The sequence below is a fragment of the Lynx rufus genome, unplaced genomic scaffold (assembly GCF_022079265.1).
Source record: "Lynx rufus isolate CCGP_SWC_20201006 ecotype Redwood Valley unplaced genomic scaffold, mLynRuf1.p SCAF_1, whole genome shotgun sequence".
Lineage (NCBI taxonomy): Eukaryota > Metazoa > Chordata > Mammalia > Carnivora > Felidae > Lynx > Lynx rufus.
Window position 1 is genome coordinate 153,434,710 of NW_025814823.1, and position 21,857 is coordinate 153,456,566.

General features: G+C 39.1%; 1 protein-coding gene across 1 annotated transcript in view; it reads left to right on the forward strand.

Moving 5' to 3' along the window:
- The window catches only part of ADGRV1 (adhesion G protein-coupled receptor V1), a 543,587-nt gene that overhangs the window by 470,289 nt on the left and 51,441 nt on the right, over positions 1-21,857 (forward strand). The window contains exon 88 of the mRNA XM_047076463.1: positions 7,558-7,679. Coding sequence (XP_046932419.1) covers positions 7,558-7,679 — 122 coding nt within the window. The remainder of the gene's footprint in view (positions 1-7,557; positions 7,680-21,857) is intronic.

Below are 21,857 nucleotides of genomic sequence, written 5' to 3' on the forward strand. Positions count from 1 at the left end.
GGTCCGTGAGTTCGAGCCCCGCATCTGGCTCTGTGCTGACAGCTCAGAGCCTGGAGCCTGTTTCAGATTCTGTGTCTCCCTCTCTCTCTGCCTCTTCCCTGTTCATGCTCTGTCTCTCTCTGTCTCAAAAATAAATAAACATTAAAAAAAAAAAGTCAAAAAAGAAAATTTAAGGAGTCAGATGCTCAAGCAGCTGAGCCACTCAGGTGCCTCCAGAAGGGTTCTGTAGCCAAATAGTTTTGGGAAATTCAGGTACAAAAAAAGCTCAACATGTTTTTTTATTACCTGATTTTTGGGCTCTTCAAATAGGTAAGAAGGGGCTATGTATAGCCATGCACTATTTGCCTAACTTGACTAAAGTCATAATGGTCATGAGAATAAGGATGATAGTGGGTAAGGCTTACTGAGCTTGTGCTTTGTGCCAGGTTGTGTGCCAAGCACTTTAACGTGGATGGTTCCCCCCCCACACGTCCCATGTGGTGCAGCACATCAGGGGAAATGAGGCATGGGGTCAATCTATGTGAATGGTTGTACTAGTACCCGGAAGGAAGAGAAAAGTCTGAGAGGAAGGGGAATCTCCAGACCTGGGATTATAGAGCTCAAGGGACATGGAGGTGCACATTTGGAAATTGCTGTCCCTAAAGTGCTCATTGAAAGAAAGTGACTGTGGAGATTATGAATTTAGAAAGGATGCCTAAGAGGGGCACCTGGGTGGCTCGGTTGGTTAAGCATCCGACTTCGGCTCAGGTCATGATCTCGCAGTCCATGAGCTCTAGCCCCGCGTCGGGCTGTGTGCTGACAGCACAGAGCCTGGAGCCTGCTTCGGGTTCTGTGTCTCCCTCTCTCTGACCCTCCCCCGTTCATGCTCTGTCTCTCTCTGTCTGAAAAATAAATAAACATTAAAAAAATTAAAAAAAAAAAAAGAAAGAAAGAATGCCTAAGAAAAGTGAAGAACCTGGCATATAGCGGAGAGCAGAGATGTGCAAAGTCTAGCCTGCTGCAACAAACATTTAAGAGCTCTTAAAAACCCCTTTAGAGAACAGGGAAACTAAGTCCTGCGGCTCCTGTCTCCAGATTCTGTTGTAAGTGTTTGTAGATTCATGATCTGTTCTACCCACAGTATCCTAATGCTGATTTGGCAGTTCTGTGAACTGTGTGTCCTGTTGTATTCTTCCAGGACTTTTGGTTTATTTGCTGAGAACACTGGTAGGTGACTGTGCATTGTGGGGTTAGTGTTGTCCCTTGTTAAGAAAGCATAAGAACACAATTAATATGTTCTCACCAATAAATGGGTCAGATCAATGAAATTTCTCTGCCTCCAAGTATCTGCTAATTTCAGAATAAAAGGCACATAATTTAGAAATAAGGCCTTTCTATACCTTGTTTTCAATTACCTTTTTTTCTCATTTAAAAATAATACATGCCTGTTGTTGGAAATAGCCCCATAAATATCTTAAATCTACACATTATTTCACAGCTGCATTCCTTGTTTTACATTGATGAGTTTGTTTTAGTAGCACATCCAAATTGTTAGAATCAGAAGGTCAGTGAGGTAAAATTAAAACAAGTACTTTAGAAGATTGTAAACACAGAATAAATTTCAGCCTCATGTAAATGAGGTGTGATTTCCATAATAAAGCCATTATTGTTGTCACTGGTGCATAGCAATAAAGCCAAGGCTGCAATTACAAAGAGAAGAGATAATACAGCACCATACTTTCTTTAAAAATGGCAATTAAATTCATTGAAATCATATTTTCCACTAAAACATAAAGAGATTTTATGTATTCTCAGTGGAATCTACAAAATCCCATAAGTAGACTTTCTTAATGATGGTAAGTACTAAATGACATATCCACTTTCTGATTTTTTTTCCTTTCCACAAGTAATTTCTTTCACTAAAACCTTTTCAAACTACTTCGTTTTTCACATTAATGACTCCGTGCTAATTTAAGTATTTAAATCAAGTACTTTGAGGATTTGATTCTTTTTTTCCCTCCCTGTCATCGAACTTCATCTTCGCACCAGCCTATCTTTTTTAGCATGACCTTAACGAAAAATTGTAGTAAAATATACATAACACAAAATTTACCATTTTAACCATTTTTAAGCGTACAATTCAGTGGCAAAAAGTACGTTCACAATGTTGTGCAACCATCACCACTATCCATTTCCAGAAGTTTTTCATCAACTCAAACATGAACTCTGTACCCGATAAACAGAATTTCCTATTCCCCATTTTTCTCAGTCCCTGGTGACCTCTATTCTACTTTCTGTCTAGAGGAATTTGCCTACTCCAGGCACCTCATGTAAATGGAATCCTACAATATTTGTCTGGCTTATTCTAATCGACATAATGTTTTCAACATTCATCCACATTGCAGCACATGTCAGAATTTCATTCCTTTTTAAGACTGAGTAATATTCCATCATATGTATATACAATAGCAACCATTTTCACTGCCAACAAAATCACCACATTACTAATAGGCAATAAAGCAATTTGGCCGTAAAAGATAAAAGTCATGAAAAATAAAAGAGGGCATTCATTAAGAAGAACATGATGAAATATGAAAAATGAATAGCAAAATTAAAAAGACCTTATTGTGAATACAAAATATTTTAATACATTTTATTTTTTATTTTTTTTACATGGGCTCCATGCCCAATGTGGGGCTTGAACCCATGACCCCAACATCAAGAGTCGCATGATGTACTGACTAAGCCAGCCAGGAACCCCTGAATACATTTTATTATTTTTTTGTGTGCTTTTTTTTTTAAAGTTTATTTCTTTATTTTGAGAGAGACAGAAAGAGGCAAGTAGGAGAGGGGCAGAGAGAGGGCGAGAGAGAGAGAATCCCAAGCAGGCTGTGTGCTGTCAGCTTGACCTCGTGAACAATGAGATCATGACCTGAGCTGAATGCTTAATGGACCGAGCCACCCAGGCCCTCCACCTCTGAATACCTTTTAAATGTGTGTAGATTGCCTGAACAGGTATCAGGTTTTATTTTGTGGATTGTACCTAAGCATTTGTCTTCAGAGGCTTTCATTCATAGTGCTATGCTTTTGTTTGTTTGTTAATTCATCTCCTTGTTCATCATCACGCTTTTTTTGTTTCACTAAAATTTCTTCCTTTATTAGCAGAGCTACCAGTTTCCAAACACTAGGATGCATATTTGTAACTGAGCTTTGAAGTACATTGTAAAAGCCCTTCGACACTGTTGGTTATTGGCATAGTGTCACAGTTCACTGATAGACATCCTAAAGTTCTATAGGAAATCTTGGTTCAAAACTCGGTGCCAGTGTAGAGACCATTCTGAGGGCTAAGATTTATATAAAATGAGTGTAGTGTGTCAGTGGAAAAATGAACCAAACCCTCAACCAGTTGCCTTTTTAACTTTGCTAAAATGTTTGCCCCCAAAATGCTTGCAGCAAAGATGTTTCTGGTGATAGTACCTAGAGCCATTGAAGTTCTGTTTTCTAACAAATTCACCTGTAAACATAAGTTTCTAGTGTGGCCAGTTGTAAATACCTGTTCCGGTAAGCACTGACTTATACAGTCAACAGAAAAGTTACTAGTCGTTCACCAAATGTGAAATGTCAGCTTCTGAAATATACAACTGATATGATTTTCACTAAGTGCAGCATTAATTTTCTGCTTACCAAATGGAATTCCCAGTAGCTATTAGCATCACCCCCCCACCCCATGTCTGTCCCCATCACCCACTCCCAACAGCCCTTTTCCCTGTGGTCAGTTACTCCAGGCCCCAAAGAGGGTGAAGGTACCTCCTCAGAGGTGGATTAGCATAAAGCTGATGAAGTTTAAGTTTTAGGGCCTCTCTCTTGCATATAGGCCCTTTCCAAGATTTTATGCCTAATTTTGCTTTTTGCAATTTTTATTTTTTTAAAGATATCTCTTCAAGTTTTATGAACTTCAGGCCCACAAAATCTGGATGTACCCCTAGATATGTTTCTTCCACCTGAAATCATGTCCTCAATGTTGTTGCACTGCTGAAAAACCAGCCTGGGGTTTATTGTTCAACTCGCTGAGTTATTTATGCCTGGCTTTCTTCCTTGCAGAGTTTCTGATCTGGGGTGCCAAGCCACCACACTTGTCTGCAGAGTTCCAGAAAAACATAGGCCTGGGTGTTTCTGGTCAGGCCCCTGTATGCTCTCTCAGCTCCCCCACTGAGCTCTGTCAGCACACAGCACTTGTTGGGCTAGGCACTTTAGAGGAACATGAAGGCCAAATTTTGAAAATTGGGTTCCTAGTTGTCCATGCAGAGTATGCATGTCCTTTTGTACTCTGCACAGAGCCATAAATAGAATTTTGTACTTACACAGTGGAACAAAGAATGCAATTGCCAGAGTTAATACCTAATCTTTAAAAAATTTAATGAGTATAGCATAGGAAGTTTCCTAAATATTAGGGTATCTTGTCATTAGTAAAAATGAGCCTCTGGCCCTTTATCAAATTGTATGATTTCATTAAACAAAAATGAATTTTTATAAAATTTAAATAAATCTTAATATATTTTCCCCTGTCCTGCTGTAAGGCATTAATGACAAAGGAATTATTCATCTGTATAAGCCGTGTCTTATATTATTCTTATTTTCTCTGTGAAGTTATAATAACTCAGGCAATTTTATATTTTTTTATGAAGGGTATTTTTGGGAAGATACCAGCATAGTGTCTTTTTAAAGGCTTTTTTCTCCTCAAAAAAAAAAAAAAAAAAAAAAGAATGCTCAGGTTCCATTTTCCTCTTCCCCTCCCCCTTTCCCTTTCTTTCCTTTCTTTTGTCCTGTTTCTTTTTTTTGCCTTTCCCTTCCCTTCTCAAAGAATTCCATCCTAAAGCCCTCTTCACAATTACCATCCACAGGAAGATGTTCAAGCATGGAGTGTGGGAACCCTGTTCATTGTGAGGGGGGCATCTCTGTGAGGGATGGGGTACAGCCCAGCTTGAGATGTCAGAACCCAAATAAGCTTGAGGGGTCATCTGTGCAAGAGAAGGAATAACAGCACCCAGAGATTAGATACAATCAACTAGGGCAATTGGTCAAATAGTTAAATATATTAAGAATAACGAGAACTAGATTTCTTAACAACAGACAAGAGATTTACACAAATTAAAGGAAAAAAGTGAGAATTAACCCTGTGGTTTGGATTGGATTTGAAATATTAGTGTGAACTAATCATGTTCATTATATAGAAATAGCTACAGTAATCTAGATGTAAACGTGTGTGTGTGTGTTCATATGTGTACCTACATAGATTCTCTAGCTCTGTCTACAGAGAGGGCTTAGGAGCAGAAACACCCCAATAATAGCGAGCATATTGACCACCTAATCTTGGTTTCTAAATGCCATTCTCCCCAAAAAGAAACCAGAACTGGATCAGGGAAAGTACAAGAGAAGTTTGAAACATCTTGTTGGGCCAGAAATCAAGGAAGTACTTACAGAATCATGAGAACATAACAAAAGGCACAAAGGGCACAGATGCCATCTTATCTTGCAAGGGCTTCCATTAATCAAATTCAGGATAATTTGGGCATCAAAATGATAGTAGTCAGTAATAACCCTTTTTTCAAGTTTATTTATTTATTTTGAGAGAGACAGGGACAGCACGAGTGGAGGAGGGGAGACAAGGCTCAAACCCATGAACCATGAGATCATGACCTGAGGAAATCAAGTCAGACACTTAAGCTACTGAGCCACCCAGGCACCCCAATAACCCTTTAAATAAATTGAGAATCTGTGAGTCCATATTATAAAAATAAATAATGGATAAATCACACATTTGATAAGAGGAAGGGTTTTATCCAGTTTCAAAGTAATCCCACACAGATAATTAGTAATCACAAAGGAAAACAGACTGACTTCACAGTAGAGAATCTGTGCAGCCACTACCTTAATCACATGACCTGAATGAGCAGCCTAAGTAATGGGACAAATGGAATTTTTGTGCCACCCAATAAAAGAATGCTATAACAAGAACCCAGTATCAGTTCTGTGACTTTTGCCAAATTTTTTAATCTGAATCACAGGAAAAGATCAGATGAACTCAAATTTAAGGACACTCCACAGGAAAAACTGGCCGGTAATCTTCAAAAGTGTCAGTCATAAAAGCCAAGGACATACAGATGAACTGTTTGGGATTAAAGGAGACTACAGAAACATGTCAGCTGTACCTTTCCGATGCAAAAAAGATAACAGAAATAATGGACAAATCTTGAATGAGATCTGAGGATGGCAGGAATATATGAGTATTGATTTCCTGATTTGATGGTCCTATTGTGTTTATGTAGGAGAAAATCTTTGTAGAAAATACACATTAAAGTTTTCAGAGGGAAAAATGAAAACAACAGAAAAATTAAGTTTTGGGGCTCCTGGCAGGCTCTGTCAGAAGAGGGTGTCACTCCTGATCTTGGGGCCAGGAGTTCGAGCCCCATAGTGCATGTAGAGGTTACTAAAAAAAATAAACTTAAAAAATGTTAGCTTAAAAAATATATTTAAAAAAATAAAGTATTCAGAAAGTGATGGAGGAAGGCAACTTTCAAGTGGTTCAGGGAAGAGAAAAACTATGTTGTCATACTGTACTTACAGCTCTTCTGTAAGTTTGACATTGTTTCAAAATAAAATTTTAAAATTGCTAAAGTCATATTATTTAACTATTCAAATTTTCAGAGTGCATGTAGATTTTAGGCATTACTTGATAAAATAGTGGGTATATTTGGACCTTGAAGTCTGTCCTAAGAGTTGTCAATGGTGTGGTCCATCCTGATGTCTTTCAGACAGCTTGAAATGTGTTTATTTGCAGTTGTTATGATCTGATTCACTTTTTAAGTCTACTATAGGTAGTCATTTAAATAATAAAATCCCCTTTTTAAGGTTATTATTCTACAATGCAAATATCAAAGTCAAATGAGTAATGAAGTCCTTGGCCCTGAAGAGATCTCTCCTGAAAACTACTGAAACAACTTGCATGAGAAACAGCAGGCAGAATAAGCTTAGTGTTCACACTAGCGAACCTGTCACTTCATCTTTACTCTAACATTAGCCATAAAGTTTGGTGTCTTCTCTGTCAGAAAAAAAAAAGGATGAGTACATACTTTTCCATGACACACAAGCTAGTTTTTATATCATTTGTGTTTTAAATTGTTGGGTTGGACTACGCTAATTTCCAGAGCAACACCGCTGCCTGCCATTTTCTGGTGGAAAGCTCTTTTAAGGGGATTTACCTGGGGATGAAATGTGATTGCATCTCTGCAGTTGTTCATGGCACTTCCTGAACAGTCCAGCAGGTGGTAGTCTAGGAGAGGAACAGTTCTCATTCTGCACCACCCCCCCTCCCCACCCCCATCAGGAAAACAGAAAGAATGTGGACTCAGCAATGTGCCCTCTCTTTTCTGGCATAAGAATGGGATTTCCAAGGTTGTTCTTTCAAAATGGGTACTTAGGCATACAGAGTGTTACAAGAAAGGAGCCAGTATACATTTGTGTGTATCTGTGACTAGGCAGGATCCCAGAGCTCAAAAAAAATTTCTTTTTTATTTCTAGAAGTCCCGCTGGTTTTATATCTCTTTGCCCTGATTTCTGTGACATGGCTTTGGGGAGGCCTGCACATGGCTTACAGACACTTCTGGATGTTGGTCCTCTTTGTCATTTTCAACAGTCTACAGGTAAGCTTACAATCTGGTTGCTGGTGGAACACATGTATGCTCATGAACACGGGCATGGAGTTTCAATGTAAAGGAATCAAGTGTCTACACGTAGGTGAATTTTTACACACAACATCACGCAGAGTTGCAGAATAAAATGATGAAGGGCTAAATCTTTAATACCTAAAATATGGCTGGGCTTCTAACTTGCTGTTTATACTGATAATATAAAGGGTAAAATATTTACCCTCCTTTATTTAGATAACATCTGAGTAACTACAAAAACATATTTCTTTCTCAGCAGGATCGATGTTTATAAACTTTGCAGCAGGTAACCATGGACGGTGGCTGTGTCTAGATGTTAGAGCAATTGAAGAGTGAAATAGATAGCAGTGTTCAAGCAGTCCACTCTTACGCCTGGTGCTTAGTGAAATGAGAGTGTTTTGGTTCACTGAAAAATGATTGACATCCTCTAAGTCTGGCAATGCCCAGCTTAAATTAGTTTTGTGAGCGTGCTTGGATAGCATAACTAGGAATTATATAACTATAGCAAAAATTAAAGCTGACTTTTTTAGTGCTTTTGTTAAATGGAAAAAAGTTGCACCCTGAAATTAACAAATGGAACAAATGAACTCATTTTCCTTATTTTCCAAAGTGAAAAGGTCTGTCCCAGACCAAAATAATATCTTGAATTTACCAAAGATCTCTCTAAAAAGTCCTTATTTGGACCACCATGTTGCAAGGAACATGAGTAGAAAAACCTATTAGGATTACAGCATACAACTGAAACGAGACTCAAAGCATATTTTTATTTCATTTTAAGGATTTTAAGGAAACAAATTATTTAGTGACAGCATATCTTCCAGCCCAGTGCCTAAGCAAATCATAAGATGGATTTAGGAAGGACAGAAAATACAAAGTAACTTGAAAGTTTGGCATCAGGTTGATACAAGGAGGTATGTAGACATCTCTGTATAGCCACAGAGACCATCAAGCACCTGCTGCTGGCACATTGTGTTAGTGCTACAGTCCCAGGGTGGAGGGGACAGGCCTGCTCCTTTACAATGTGATGATTCAAGGGAGTAAACAGCGGTTAGAATAGACTATGCCAGGTGCCGTGCAAACAAAATGTTGTAAGGGTTGAGTGAAGCACCTGTTTACTCCTGCAAGTGCTAGCATTTGAGATGAGCCCCGGGAGTGAGCCCTTCAGATCAGAGGCCCTGTCTGGTCAGCTTTGAATCCCAGGGGTCTATTGGAACTAACACCGAGGTCCACACTGGCAGCCTGCAGATGTATTTTATTTGGTGGACACACAGTGGTATACAGAACAGTGTTTTAAATTGTTTCATATTTGGGGGCAGCTGGGTGGCTCAGTCCTTGAGAGTCCCAACTTCAGCTCAGGTCATGATCTCACTGTTTGTGAATTCAAGCCCCACATCAGACTCGCTGCTGTCCGCACGAAGCCTGCTTCGGATCTTCTGTCCCCCTCCCTCTCTGCCCCTCCCCCTGTTCTCAAAAATAGAAAAATAAAACATTAAAAAAAAACTCTTTAAAAATTGTTTAATATTTGCTGCAAACTTTTAAAATTGAGAAATCTCACATAAAACCTTAAATTTCTGGCTTTTCTTTAATAGCAGTACTTGCTTGGCAGCAATTGGCAAGTCCTAAGTGGATGCTTCCCCCTTTAGATGGGGCATGTGATCTTACTATACATGGGATAGACTTTGTTCATTCACTTTACCTGCCATTGAGTTTGCAATACCTTTAATGTTAAGTTAGTGATGAGCGTATGGTTAGAGATGAGTATTTCAGGCAGAGAAACAGTGTTAGTCTGGGCAGTACAAAAGGGAACTGATTAATCTTGCCGAGATTTAGAGAAGAGTTGGGGTGAGGGTGGCAAGAAGAAAGCCTTTGCAGTTCGGAAGGTAATGCTGGGAGCCGAGACAGACGAGGGTAAGTTGGCCTCAGTGCCTTGTTGCCATGCTTCAGAAGGGATGTTGAACTTCAGCTTTTAAGCAGTAGGAAGCCATCAAAGTTGGGAGTTTTTATTTGTTTTGCTCTGATTTGTTTTTAAAATTTTTTAAATTTTGATTGGGAGTGACTTGCTTGTACTACTTTTTTAGAAGGATGACTGGAGGGGCGCCTGGGTGGCGCAGTCGGTTAAGCGGCCGACTTCAGCTCAGGTCACGATCTTGCGGTCCGTGAGTTCGAGCCCCGCGTCAGGCTCTGGGCTGATGGCTCAGAGCCTGGAGCCTGTTTCCGATTCTGTGTCTCCCTCTCTCTCTGCCCCTCCCCCCTTCATGCTCTGTCTCTCTCTGTCTCAAAAATAAATAAACATTAAAAAAAAAAAAAAAGAAGGATGACTGGAAACATTTAGGAGGGTAATGAAATGTGGAACAGCTCCAGTTAGAGGTGGGCTCCTATCATAGTCCAGCCTATAATATTTCAGCAGCATACCTGGGAATAGAGAGCAGGTGACAGGTTTGAGAATTGTAAAGATAACCATTAATGGAATTTGGTTAGCCAATAAAATGTAGGGATGCGGAGTATCAGAGAGCAACATCATTTAGAAATGCCAGGCTCAGGTGAATGGCTGGGTACCAACATCTTTAGTCAACATGAAGATCACATCAGGCATAGGGTTCTAGGAAATACGCAGTGAGGTTGGTGAGTTGGTAAGATGTGGGAGTCATTGGTAAAGTTAATTTTAGTTAATAATTGTATAATAATTAATAACAATTTAGTAACTAGGTTTTAGGAGAGAGCTACAGAAAGAGATAATTAATGAAAGGGAACTAGAATAGAAGAGTTTGGAGTTTCTGGTAGAAAAGAAAGTTTCAGAAGAAAACAATACTAACTAACTGTCAAGTGCAGCAGAGAAGATAAATAGGCTGAGGACCGAGGGGCATTGTGGTGCAGTGCAGTGTTCCCCACCTGTGGCTTGCAGCAAAATCATGTAAAGGGCTTGTTGAAACACAGGTTGTCAGGCCCCACACCGAGAGTTTCTGATACAGTAGATCTGAGCAGGTCTGGAAGTTTGCTTTTCTAGCAGTTTCCCAGATGATGCTGAGACAGCCAGGCTAGGGACCACAGTTTGAGAACTGCTGATATAGTGAACATGATCCTAACTCCACCAATCTATCCAGCTGACTTTAGTTGAGTCATGGATACAAATTTTTTTCTACTTTCTTCATCTGTGAAATGGGAATACATACTATTTAGGATTATGGTGTGATTTAATTAAATGGCATAACATATTAAGCAATTGTACTGTACCTCACATGAGGAGCAATTATTTTTATCCAAGAAGTTTAATGGAGTATAGAAAGAGAGATAAAGAAAGTAATAGCTTAGGAAGGATGTTTGGCTGGTTGGTTCAAAGGAGATTTTTTGTTTCTGTTTTCTTGTGAAAAGAACCAACAAAGAAGGAGAAACTGACAAGTGGAGGAAAGAAAGACTCTTTGCTGTGGCAAGATCATGGACAGGGCAGGAAGAACAGAAGTGATGGAGGAGAGTTGTTTCTCTGAGGCTAGGGAAAGAGGGAGGAACATGGAAAACCATTTGGAAGCTGGAAGTGAGAAAAGTTGGAATTTGCATCTAATGCTCTCTCTTTTCTCTGAAAGTCAAGAAGCAAGGACATTTGTTGAGAAAAATGGGTTGAAAGCTTGAGCTAAAAGTGGTAAAAAGTTCAGAGAAGTTTCTAGGCAGAAAGTAAATAGCAAACTATGGTGGGTTGGAAGATAGATGGTCAAGAAACAGACTGCTTAGAGAGAAAGTGGAGGGATTCAGTGGAGGTTAGACACCTGAAATCCATGATTGAACCAGTCACCAGCAATTAAATGAATGTGAGCCTCAAGGTTAAGATGGTAGGCAGTATCACCTATCAAACCACATATACACGAAAAAGTCTGTGGAGCACTTACGCAAATTTACTAATAAAAGAGGACTGTTGGACATTAAACTGTATTTCATGGTGAGATATAAGCGTAATTGTTATGGCCTGTTTCTTAGAGGAACTTAATCAAAGCTAAATATATGTAAAAACTAAAAACATCTCAAACGCATATTTAATGAGTTTCATTCCATCTCTGTGACACTCTTGAAGCCACGAGCTTATGTGCCATTCTGGCACACCAGTACCTTCCTGGTACCAGTGCTCAGTTAATCATTCCTAAAAGAAATGCCTGTTAAGAAACACTTGAGGGGCGCCTGGGTGGCTCAGTCGGTTAAGCATCTGACTTCGGCTCAGGGCATGATCTCGTGGTCCGTGAGTTCGAGCCCCGCGTCGGGCTCTGTGCTGACCGCTCAGAGCCTGGAGCCTGCTTCAGATTCTGTGTATCCCCCTCCTTACCCCTCCCCCGTTCATGCTCTGTTTCCCTCTGTCTCAAAAATAAATAAACGTTAAAAAAAATTAAAAAAAAAAAGAAACACTTGAAAAATATGATTTCTCTACAGTTTGTTGGAGTTCATTTAGTTTGTAAACTGTCTCATGTCGTCAACTTGGGCATTTTCATAGAATATGGCTATATGGTAGTAAGATCTTCCATGTATGTTCCATGAAGACTTAGTGGTTAGTATTATTTTTTATTGGCTTTGTATTTTTTTTAACTGGCTTTTGTCACTATCTGCACCCACAAAAGTGTGTATCTTATGCTTGGCTACTGTATTTTGCTCAAAGGGGATTACTGCTTCATTTTTTTATCCAGATTATTATTATGTGATAGAGACTATTATTTTATCCAGACTATTATTATGTGATTAGGTGCCCAGAGACTAACACATGAAAGTTATCTTTTTATAATAATCTGAATTTTTGTATATTTATTGTTTGATGAAATTTTAAAAAGGGAATCTTTTTGTTTGTTTGTTTTTAAAGTAAACTCTACCCCCAACATGGGGGCTCGAACTACCACCCAAGATCAAGGGTCACATGTTCCATCGACTGAGCCAGCCAGGCACCCTTAAAAGGAAATCTTTAAAAAAAATTTTTTTTATTTGAGTATAGTTGACACACAATGTTACATTAGCTTCAAATGTACAACATAGTGATTCAACATCTCTGTACACATTATGCTGTGTTGACCATAAGTGTAATTACTGTCACTATACAACACTATTATGATATCATTGACTGTGTTCTATGTGCTGTGCCTTTTATTGCTGTGACTTATTCTGTAACTGGAAGCCTGTGTCTCCCACTCCTCTTCACTCATTATGCCTATCCTCCCACCCCCACTTCCCTCCTGGCAATCATCAGTTTGTTTTCTGTTTTTAGAGGTCTGGTTCTGCTTTTTGTTTCTTTGTTTATTCTTTTTTTTTTTTTTAATTCCACATGTAAGTGAAATCATATGGTATTTATCTTTCACATTCTGTCTTATTTCACTTAGCATAATACTCTCTAGGTCCAAATGGCACAGTCTCATTCTTTTTTAAGGCTGCATAATATTTCATTGTATATAAGTATTACATCTTCCTTATCCATTTGTCCATCAGTGGGCACTTAAGTCTTCCATATTTTGGCTATTGTAAATAATGCTGCAGTAAACATAGGGGTGCCTATATCTTTCAAATTAGTGTTTTTGTTTTCTTTGGGTAAATACCTAGTTGTAGATTTATTGGGTCATATGGGATTTCTGTTTTTAATTTTTTGAAGAACTTCCTTAGTGTTTTCCACAGTGTCTATACCAATTTACATTCCCACCAACAGGGTATGAGGGTTCCTTTTTCTACACATCTTCTCCAACACTTGTTATATCTTGCCTTATTTTTTTAATCATAACCATTCTCACAGGTATAAGGTGATATCTTAACTGTGGTTTTGATCTGCATTTTCCTGATGAGTAGTGATATTGCACACCTTCTCCTATGTCTATGGACATAGACATGGGTTCAAGCCCCACATCAGGCTCTGTGCTGACAACTCAGAGCCTGGAGCCTGCTAAGGATTCTGTATGTGTATCTCTCTCTGCCCCTCCCCTGCTCATGCTCTGTTTTTCTGTCTCAAAAATAATTAAAAATAAAAATAAATAAATAAGGGAATCTTGATCACTTGAAATATTATCAGGAATTTCTTGATCACTTTCTGAAGATTCAGGGTTGAGCTACCAAGCATCTAATACATTTGAGCTTTTAAGAAAATGTGTATGAAGTACTTTATAAAGCATGATGGATACAAATGCAAAGTGAGTTTAGAAAAATTATTCTAAATTTGTCTGCTATTACTTTTATTGCTTAATATCTTATTGACCATGGTGGTACCACCAGTGCAAGACTCACCTCCTATCAGCTTTCTCACCCCAGGATGGAAGGAGCTTATTCCCCAGTAGGAAAATCCTTTAAGACTTAAATTACCCTCACCTTGGATCACCGACTATGCAGAAACCAGTCACATGTGAAAGGTACTCTGGCCATACTTGGGTCATGAGCAGTCTCCATCAGTAGAAGGAGTTCAATTGTTATCACAAAAACTACATAGAATGGAATTCCCACCAGAAGAAATGATGCTTTTATCAATAAAAGAGGGGCAACAGTGGTAGGTGGGCCATTGTAACAGATGTCCACTATACGTATTTTCTGAATTTCTTGTTCATTGATATAAGTTGGGATAAGGCCAAAGACAGCTATTGTCAAATCACTGGGATATTTCGTTGATGTGACCTCAGTTTATTATGAATATCCTTGTTATCTATCATCTAACCAAATGTCTCTATAGTCCGCAAGAAATTCATAAGGGACCACATTTAATTTTTTTTTTAATTCCCTGATCCATTAATCCACTAATCTTTGTTTTTTTTAAAGTGAGTTGAATTTATTTCTAAGATTTGTGTTCATGCTTATACATCACAGCTTTCTTAAACTGTATAGCCCAAGGTATATCCAAACGGTGTAACAATAATGGGAACAATCACAAGAGTTTATCCTCAGCTGCTAGGCATTGCTTGAACCCTGTCAGTTGTTAAAATATGGAAATGGCTAGGGTTTAAACTCTTTGCCTATGTCCCAGGCTTAATCTAGGAGAATCCCCAAACTTCCAGCAGCTGACAGGTTAATGCGTGGTCAGATAGGGAGCCTCCAGGATCCTAACTCCAGCTCCAGACCTCCAGCCATTCTGATTGGTCAGTGTAGGTGCCACATTCATCACACATTTTGCATATCACTCCTAGCTTAATTACGTTCTAAAGTATTTTCTATTTTTAACTGGAACCAGTCAGATTCAGACTTAAATACAGCATTTATTTCAGATTTTCTTCTAGGGCTGCCTTACTAACTGACAATTTTTCCACATGTGTAGGGAATCCCATATAGGATAATAAGGGTAGCCAGCAATATCAGGCATGAGCTTCTTAAAGATGCTGGAAAACACGTTTTTGGAAAAGATTCATATACATATAAGAACATTTCCAAAAACTGAAATGCATTCTTGGAATGCATAAGCTGGCAAGGGAGCAGAACTTTACATAGTATTGGGATATGACACTTCTCAGAATGTGAGTTATGAGACCACATTGTTCAGAGTCCTGTTTGACTCTCTCTGTCTGTAACTGGCTTATACATGTTCGTTTATACAAGCATCTGGTCTCGAGATGTTCCCTAGCAATTTTTGAACCATTCGCTATTTCAGAGAAGGGAGTTACAACATGGAATTTGTAGCTAAAAATATATAGCCTATGTTCAAATTTAAGATCAGCTGGTTAAAATCATTTTTATTCCTCACCCCATGTCTTAAACATTAGGCTGGGAAATAAGTAACTCAAAGGTAGAAACAGTTTCTTTTCCTTTTTTATTGTTTTTTTTTTTTTTTGGTGGTAACTAGAGGTTATTTGTTTTGTTTTTTTTTTTAATGTTTATTTTGAGAGACAGAGAGAGAGAGCTTGAGCAGGGGAGGGGCAGAGAGAGAGGGAAAGAGAGAATTCCAAGCAGCCTTCGCACTAACAGCCAGGCTTCATCTCCCGGAATGGAACAGTGAGGTCATGATCTGAGTCGAAATCAAGAGTCGGACACTTAACCGACTGTGCCACCCAGGTGCCCCAACTAGACTGTTTTGAACACATAAATATTCTTTTAATACAGAAAAATAGTGTTTATTTTCTTATTCCTCTTTCTTTCCTTCCCTCCTTCTTTCCCCTTATGTCCTTTCTTCCTTCCTTGTTTTCCACGTATCTCTTGTCATTATATATTGAATTTCAGCTTTAAAACTAATGCCTTCTCTTATGAAGAAATTCTCCCAAAGGAAAATAGTCCTTGAGGTATCATAAGAAATGGAACATGTTTCTGTGCTCAGGAAACATACAGAGTTCATTGCAAACGGAATAGAGAAGAAAATTAATAATCCTCCTTTAATTTTCTTCTGTGAGAATTCCTAGTTAGCATCCAGAGGGGTTCAGTGCAGGTGTCGGCTTAGATACAGTACATATTTAGTCTTGGCTGCTTCCTTTTGAGGATAAACAGCTCTTGGGAAATACACATTGTTAAATAATCAGTTACAGAGGACTAATTGTTTCAAGGCACTCTCTTTGCAATTGCTTTCCAACAGCCAACAGTAATAAGAAATGTCACTTTGTTTCCATTGGAGACTAGCACATGAACTATTCATGAAGAGTGGAAAAGCAATCTTCCCAGAAAACCCTGGAATAAACATGTTGAAGCCAGGGGAGGTTGGGACTCTTTCATTGATTTGTCCCAGAGCCATGTCAAGTTAAGTGAAAAAAAAAAAAAGAAAAAAATAGCTACACTCCTTTTGTAGCGTGAGATGGAGAGACTAATGAATGCCTGGTGTGCTCTTCAAAACATCCCAGAACATTTCTATAACTTTACAAATAAATATACAGAAGCTAAGACAAGGAGGTGTATTTAAATTGTCTTGATTAGGTCATACCACTGTCTAATGTTCAGTAACATCTGGGCTTGGGAATCATCTTTCTGTTTTCCTATAGTAAACTTCTTAACTCTATTTGACAATAGATGACAACATCTAACGTTGCCTTCTCATTACCCTGTTGATTGGCCAGGCAGGGCTCTTGAGACAGACTGCAGGATTTTCACTTTTGTTTGTACTAGGTTTTGTAAATAAAAGTGTCAGGATCTGATCTGCCAGTGGGTATCTTCCACGAATACATTGTTACTAATGAAGGGACTGTATAGACTACCTTTTGACACCTGGCTTCATCCTTGCAAAACAGCTGCCTCCATTTCTCCTGCCGTAATGTTTCCTTTTCAGAACTTTTTCCGTGCCCTTTCTGATCACATTTTTTGCATTTCAACCATGTAGCATGCCCTCCTGACTTGCAGGGCCCTTATCTCACCAGTGAAAAGATCTAGCACTCCTCTGATCCTTGAAATCACAATGCCACAAGAATTAGAGTAAACAAGCCACATACCCCCTTTTGTTAAAACAGTTTTGGGAGAACACTGCCAGCAGTTAACATTTGGAGCCATATTTCCCCTGGTCATTCAGATTCTTTGCCTTAGTGTTATTTTTCCAGGGTGTAAAATTTTATTCCTATCTCTTGTATTACTCAAATATTGGGATGGGATCAATATATATTTTTGTAAATACATTTTATATGTATATGTTATGGTAAAATTCAATGCTGAGCTGCCAGATGCAAAGCAATGAGGATGCAGTTAAGTGTCTTTTTTTTTTTAATTTTTTTAATGTTTATTTATTTTTGACAGAGAGAGGGAGACAGAACGTGAACAGGGGAGGGGCAGAGACAGAGAGAGAGAGAGACAGAACAGAAGCAGGCTCCAGGCTCTGAGCTGTCAGTACAGAGTCTGATGTGGGGCCCGAACCCACGAACCGTGAGATCATGACCTGAGCCGAAGTCAGACGCTTAACTGACTGAGCCACCCAGATGCCCCAAATGTCTTAAAACCTCTGTTGTACCAAAAGACTTGACACCTGCAAGGTTTAGTTACCTACTTTCCAAATGGAGGTAAAATCCAAAAATGCCCTGAATTTTATCCTAGAGATGATATAAAAATATATGTACAAAATATAATGTATAAAGTACATGATTTATAAATACAAAATATTATAAAAGAATAAACGGGCAAAAGAAATGGTTATCTCCAGAACCACATAAAGACAAATGAGAGGCCAAAAAGAGATTAGTAAATTTAGCCTTTAAATCCTCTCTTAAGCCACTGATTGATCACTGAATGATCTCATCCACTCACACAGAGGTATTCCCTCTATACAGGTGCCATAGTTCCCCTGTGTCCATCATCACAATGCTTATTTTGTGACATGAATCTGCTGTAGTCACTGATCTGCTTTTAAATGTGTAGCACACGCCTTCAGGTCCAAACAGGTAACTCACGTGAGTGATGTAAGCTTACTGTGAGACTATCTAGGGTTTGGTGGGGACTGTATAACTGGAGAGTTCAGACCCTTCCGAAAAGCATGCAAATGAAAAAAGCAAACAGGGTGTGGGCCAAACAAAAGATTTTCCAGGGAAAATTCCCCAGGGTCCAACAGAACCTGGCTTTCAGGCTTTGTGGCTAATCTATTTATAGTTTGCCCCCTCCCTTGGGGCAAAGTAAAAGTTTGGGGGATCCAAGTGGCTCAACTGAAAACCTACTGTATTAACTGGAACTCATCCTGCATGGCAATCTTTGGACTCCATTTCTTCATTCTCTGGTGCGGTGAGACTGCTGAATTCTCTGCTTAGCTTTTTAGTCTTGGAAGCAGCTGGATTCCAGTAGTTTCCTAACCTTTCCTCCCACACAAAGTCAGCTTTGGAAGTGGCAAATGCCTTTATAGTTCTCTTTTGCTTCAGAATCTTGGCCCCTCAAGTCCTGATTGCCTTAGTAGATTTGAACCCTATTTTTTCGTCTCCCCAACCTGCTCAGATTGCAGCAGGTCCCAGGCTGCAACTTCCTGTTCTGCCTCTAGGCATCTCACTTTGAATTGGAAAATTCCCTAAAGAAAGAAAAAGGGGGGGGGCAGTGAATGGAGGGCTCCCTGCTGTATGGATTTTGCTTCTGTACAAGATCTTGGCTCCTCAAGTACTAGCTGTTCAGATGACTTTCATCTGCTCTTTTGTTACTGTCTGTGTTGTTGTTTTATTATTGTACATGTGTGTTTGAAAGTGTTTTCTCCAGCTTGTGGAATTTCACTCAGTGAGGGTTAATCTGATATAAAATCCATCAAAGCCAGGAGCAAAAATACCCATAAATTTATTTCAACAAGTATCTAATAAATTTTTAGCGTAAACTGAACGCGTGTTGATAAGTAAAGATATTTGGAGCCACTGCAAGTCCTCAGATGTGGAGTGGGTGACCTTTTAAGACATATGCACTGTGCTGGTGCTCCTGGGAACACCGATGAAGATGTCTACCTGGAACTTTTTTTTTAAGTTTATTTGTTTTAGTAATCTCTGTACCCAGTGTGAGACTCGAATGTACAACCCTGAAATAAGAGCTGCATGGTTGTCCAAATGAGCCAGCCAGGGGCCCCTGTGCCTGGAACTTCTTAAGGTCAGCTGATGAAGAGGGTACTTTATGTTTTATATATCACACACATGTGTGCACACACACAGAACAAGATCTTCCCACCTATTTCGGCAAACTGAAATAAACCAAAGAAAAACATAATCCACACCGAAGAGAAACTAAAGGCTGCATGTTCCAGAAAATTACTGCTCTAGGAAATAGGACTACCTTCTTAAAATGTGGATTTAAAAAATGCCAACTAAAATCTTGATGAAAAATGTTTTAAATGGCATGAATTCACATACAAACCTAAGTTTCTGAAAAATCTTTTTAGATGAACAGATACAGGAAATTCGGTCTTCATCCTTTAGAATAAAACAATTCTCTGTCACTGTTTTCCTCTGCAGTATTTTAAATAGCATTCTCAAGCTTGAGAAATTACATAAAATAATGGCATTAAAAGACTGGAGTACATATACTGTCCTACTAATTTTTAGTTTTGCGATTTTGGGCACGTTCTTTACTTTTTCTGAAATGGGGATGGATACTTCTCCTTAACTTTAGAAGGCATCTGTGGAAATCAACAAAAAATATTTTAAGTTTTTAGCACATAATAGGTGCTTAGTAATGTTAACTACTTTTCTCCTGCCCCTAAGGTGATACCTGCATTTAGTTTAAGATTCTTCTCTCTCTCTCTCTCTCTCTCTCTCTCTCTTTTTTAATGTTTATTTATTTTTGAGAGAGAGAGTGAGAGAGAGCGCTCATGCATGCTTGCTGGGGAGGGGCAGAGAGAGGGGGACCGAAGAGGGCTCTGCACTGACAGCAGGGAGCCCCGATGCGGGGCTCAAACTTACTCTGAGATCATTACCTGAGCCAAAGTTAGACACTCAACCAACCCAGCCACCCAGACGCCTCTAAGATTATTTTCACATAAACAGAAATCCTGAGCTTCAGATCTTCATAGCATATCTCTGAAATCAGCAGCGTTTCTGTAATTGCTGATTATTCAGTCAGTTTAGAATGATGATGATGTCACAGGCCACGTTCACTAAGCTACCATCTCAGTGATCTTATTTGGCTACAATCCCCAGTGTTTAGATACTATATAAGTATGATGTAGACATAAAATCTATTAGTTATATTTTGTCCTTTGTTCTGTAACATTTTAGAACTCTTATTATAAAGGAGTGATATGGTAGATTATATACATTTTTACCTTATTGTTTGAGGCAATATCATAACACTGGAAATTTTGTATTCATTCACTGAAGAGCATTAATCTCTCTGAAATGTATTTATGAATGTATATGTTAGATGACACATTCCCATGCCTCTGTGCTGAATATCTATTATAATAAAAATCAAAACAATAGGGGCACCCAGGTGGCTCAGTCGGTTAAGCCTCTGACTCTTGAACCCAGCTTGGGTCATGATCTCACGGTTCGTGGATTCAAGCCCCGCATCGGGCTCTGCGCTGGCAGTGGAGCCTGCGTGGGATTCTGTCTCCCTCTCTCCCTGCCTCTCCTGTCTCATGCTCACTCTCTTTCTCAAAATAAATTTAAAAAACTGAAAAAAAATCAGAACAATAACAGCTAGTATTTATTGAGTGCTTATTATGTGGAACTGTACTTCTATCATTTAATTTTTACAACAATCCTGTAAAGTAAGGACTGTTATTCTTGCCTTTTTACATACGGAGAGACAGAGGCTTAGAGAAATTGAGTAACTTAGGCAAGATCACACTCCCAGTAAGTCATGAGCTGGGATCCTGTGTACTATGATCAGTTCCCCTACTAGGCTTTACAATGCTCGAAGACCATAGGACCTCTTGCTTACTTATCCCATGGCATCTCAGCAGAAGGCTGTCTTATAGTAGCTATTCAACAAATGCCTATTAACTTAAAATTTTTGCTGACTTAAAATGTATTAACAAGCAAGATGAATTAAAATGCATTCTGGGTGGCTCAGTTGGTTAAGCGTCCGACTTCGGCTCAGGTCATGATCTTGCAGTTCGTGAGTTTGAGTCCCAGGTTGGGCTCTGTGTTGACAGCTCAGAGCCTAGAGCCTGCTTCAGATTCTGTGTCTCCCTGTCTCTCTCTGCCCCACTCCCACTCATGCTCTGTCTATCTGTCTGTATCTCTCTCGTGAATTAATAAACATTAAATTAATGCATGATAACCATAATTAACATGAATTGTTATTTGGTTACCTTTCACTTATAAAAACTAACGCATTGCAGTAAATGTTCCTTTACTTTAACATTGATGACCATTACAAAGTCACAATCTCCTAGAGAACAGTCTGTCTTTGGCTTAGTTGAAGATCTTTATTGAGGGAACTGGAGGGCAGCAGCAACATCCAGCAGGCTCCAGATGAGACAGAGAGTCCCACAGTGAATATTCTCTCCATAGGTTCTTAGATCCTTCATTTCCCTAGTTCTCTAATGTAGCCAGTTTTAATAGAAGTGACCTTAAGCATAGAGTCAAGTTAGCAAGTCACATTCCTGTTGCTTGCTGAGAACATTTGTAAGGACTGAGAGAACAGAAATGGAAACAAAAAATGTGACTCCTATCCCTAAAGGCAGGGAAAGGTCAAAAACAAAAAAACAAAAAACGTGTGGAGGTGGGCGCTTGGGTAGCTCAGTCAGTTTAAGGGTCTGTCTGTTGATTTCAGCTCGGGTCATGGTCTCACAGTTTCTTGAGGTCAAGCCCCACATTGGGCTCTGTGCTCACAGTGCAGAGCCTGCTGGAGATTCTCCCCCTC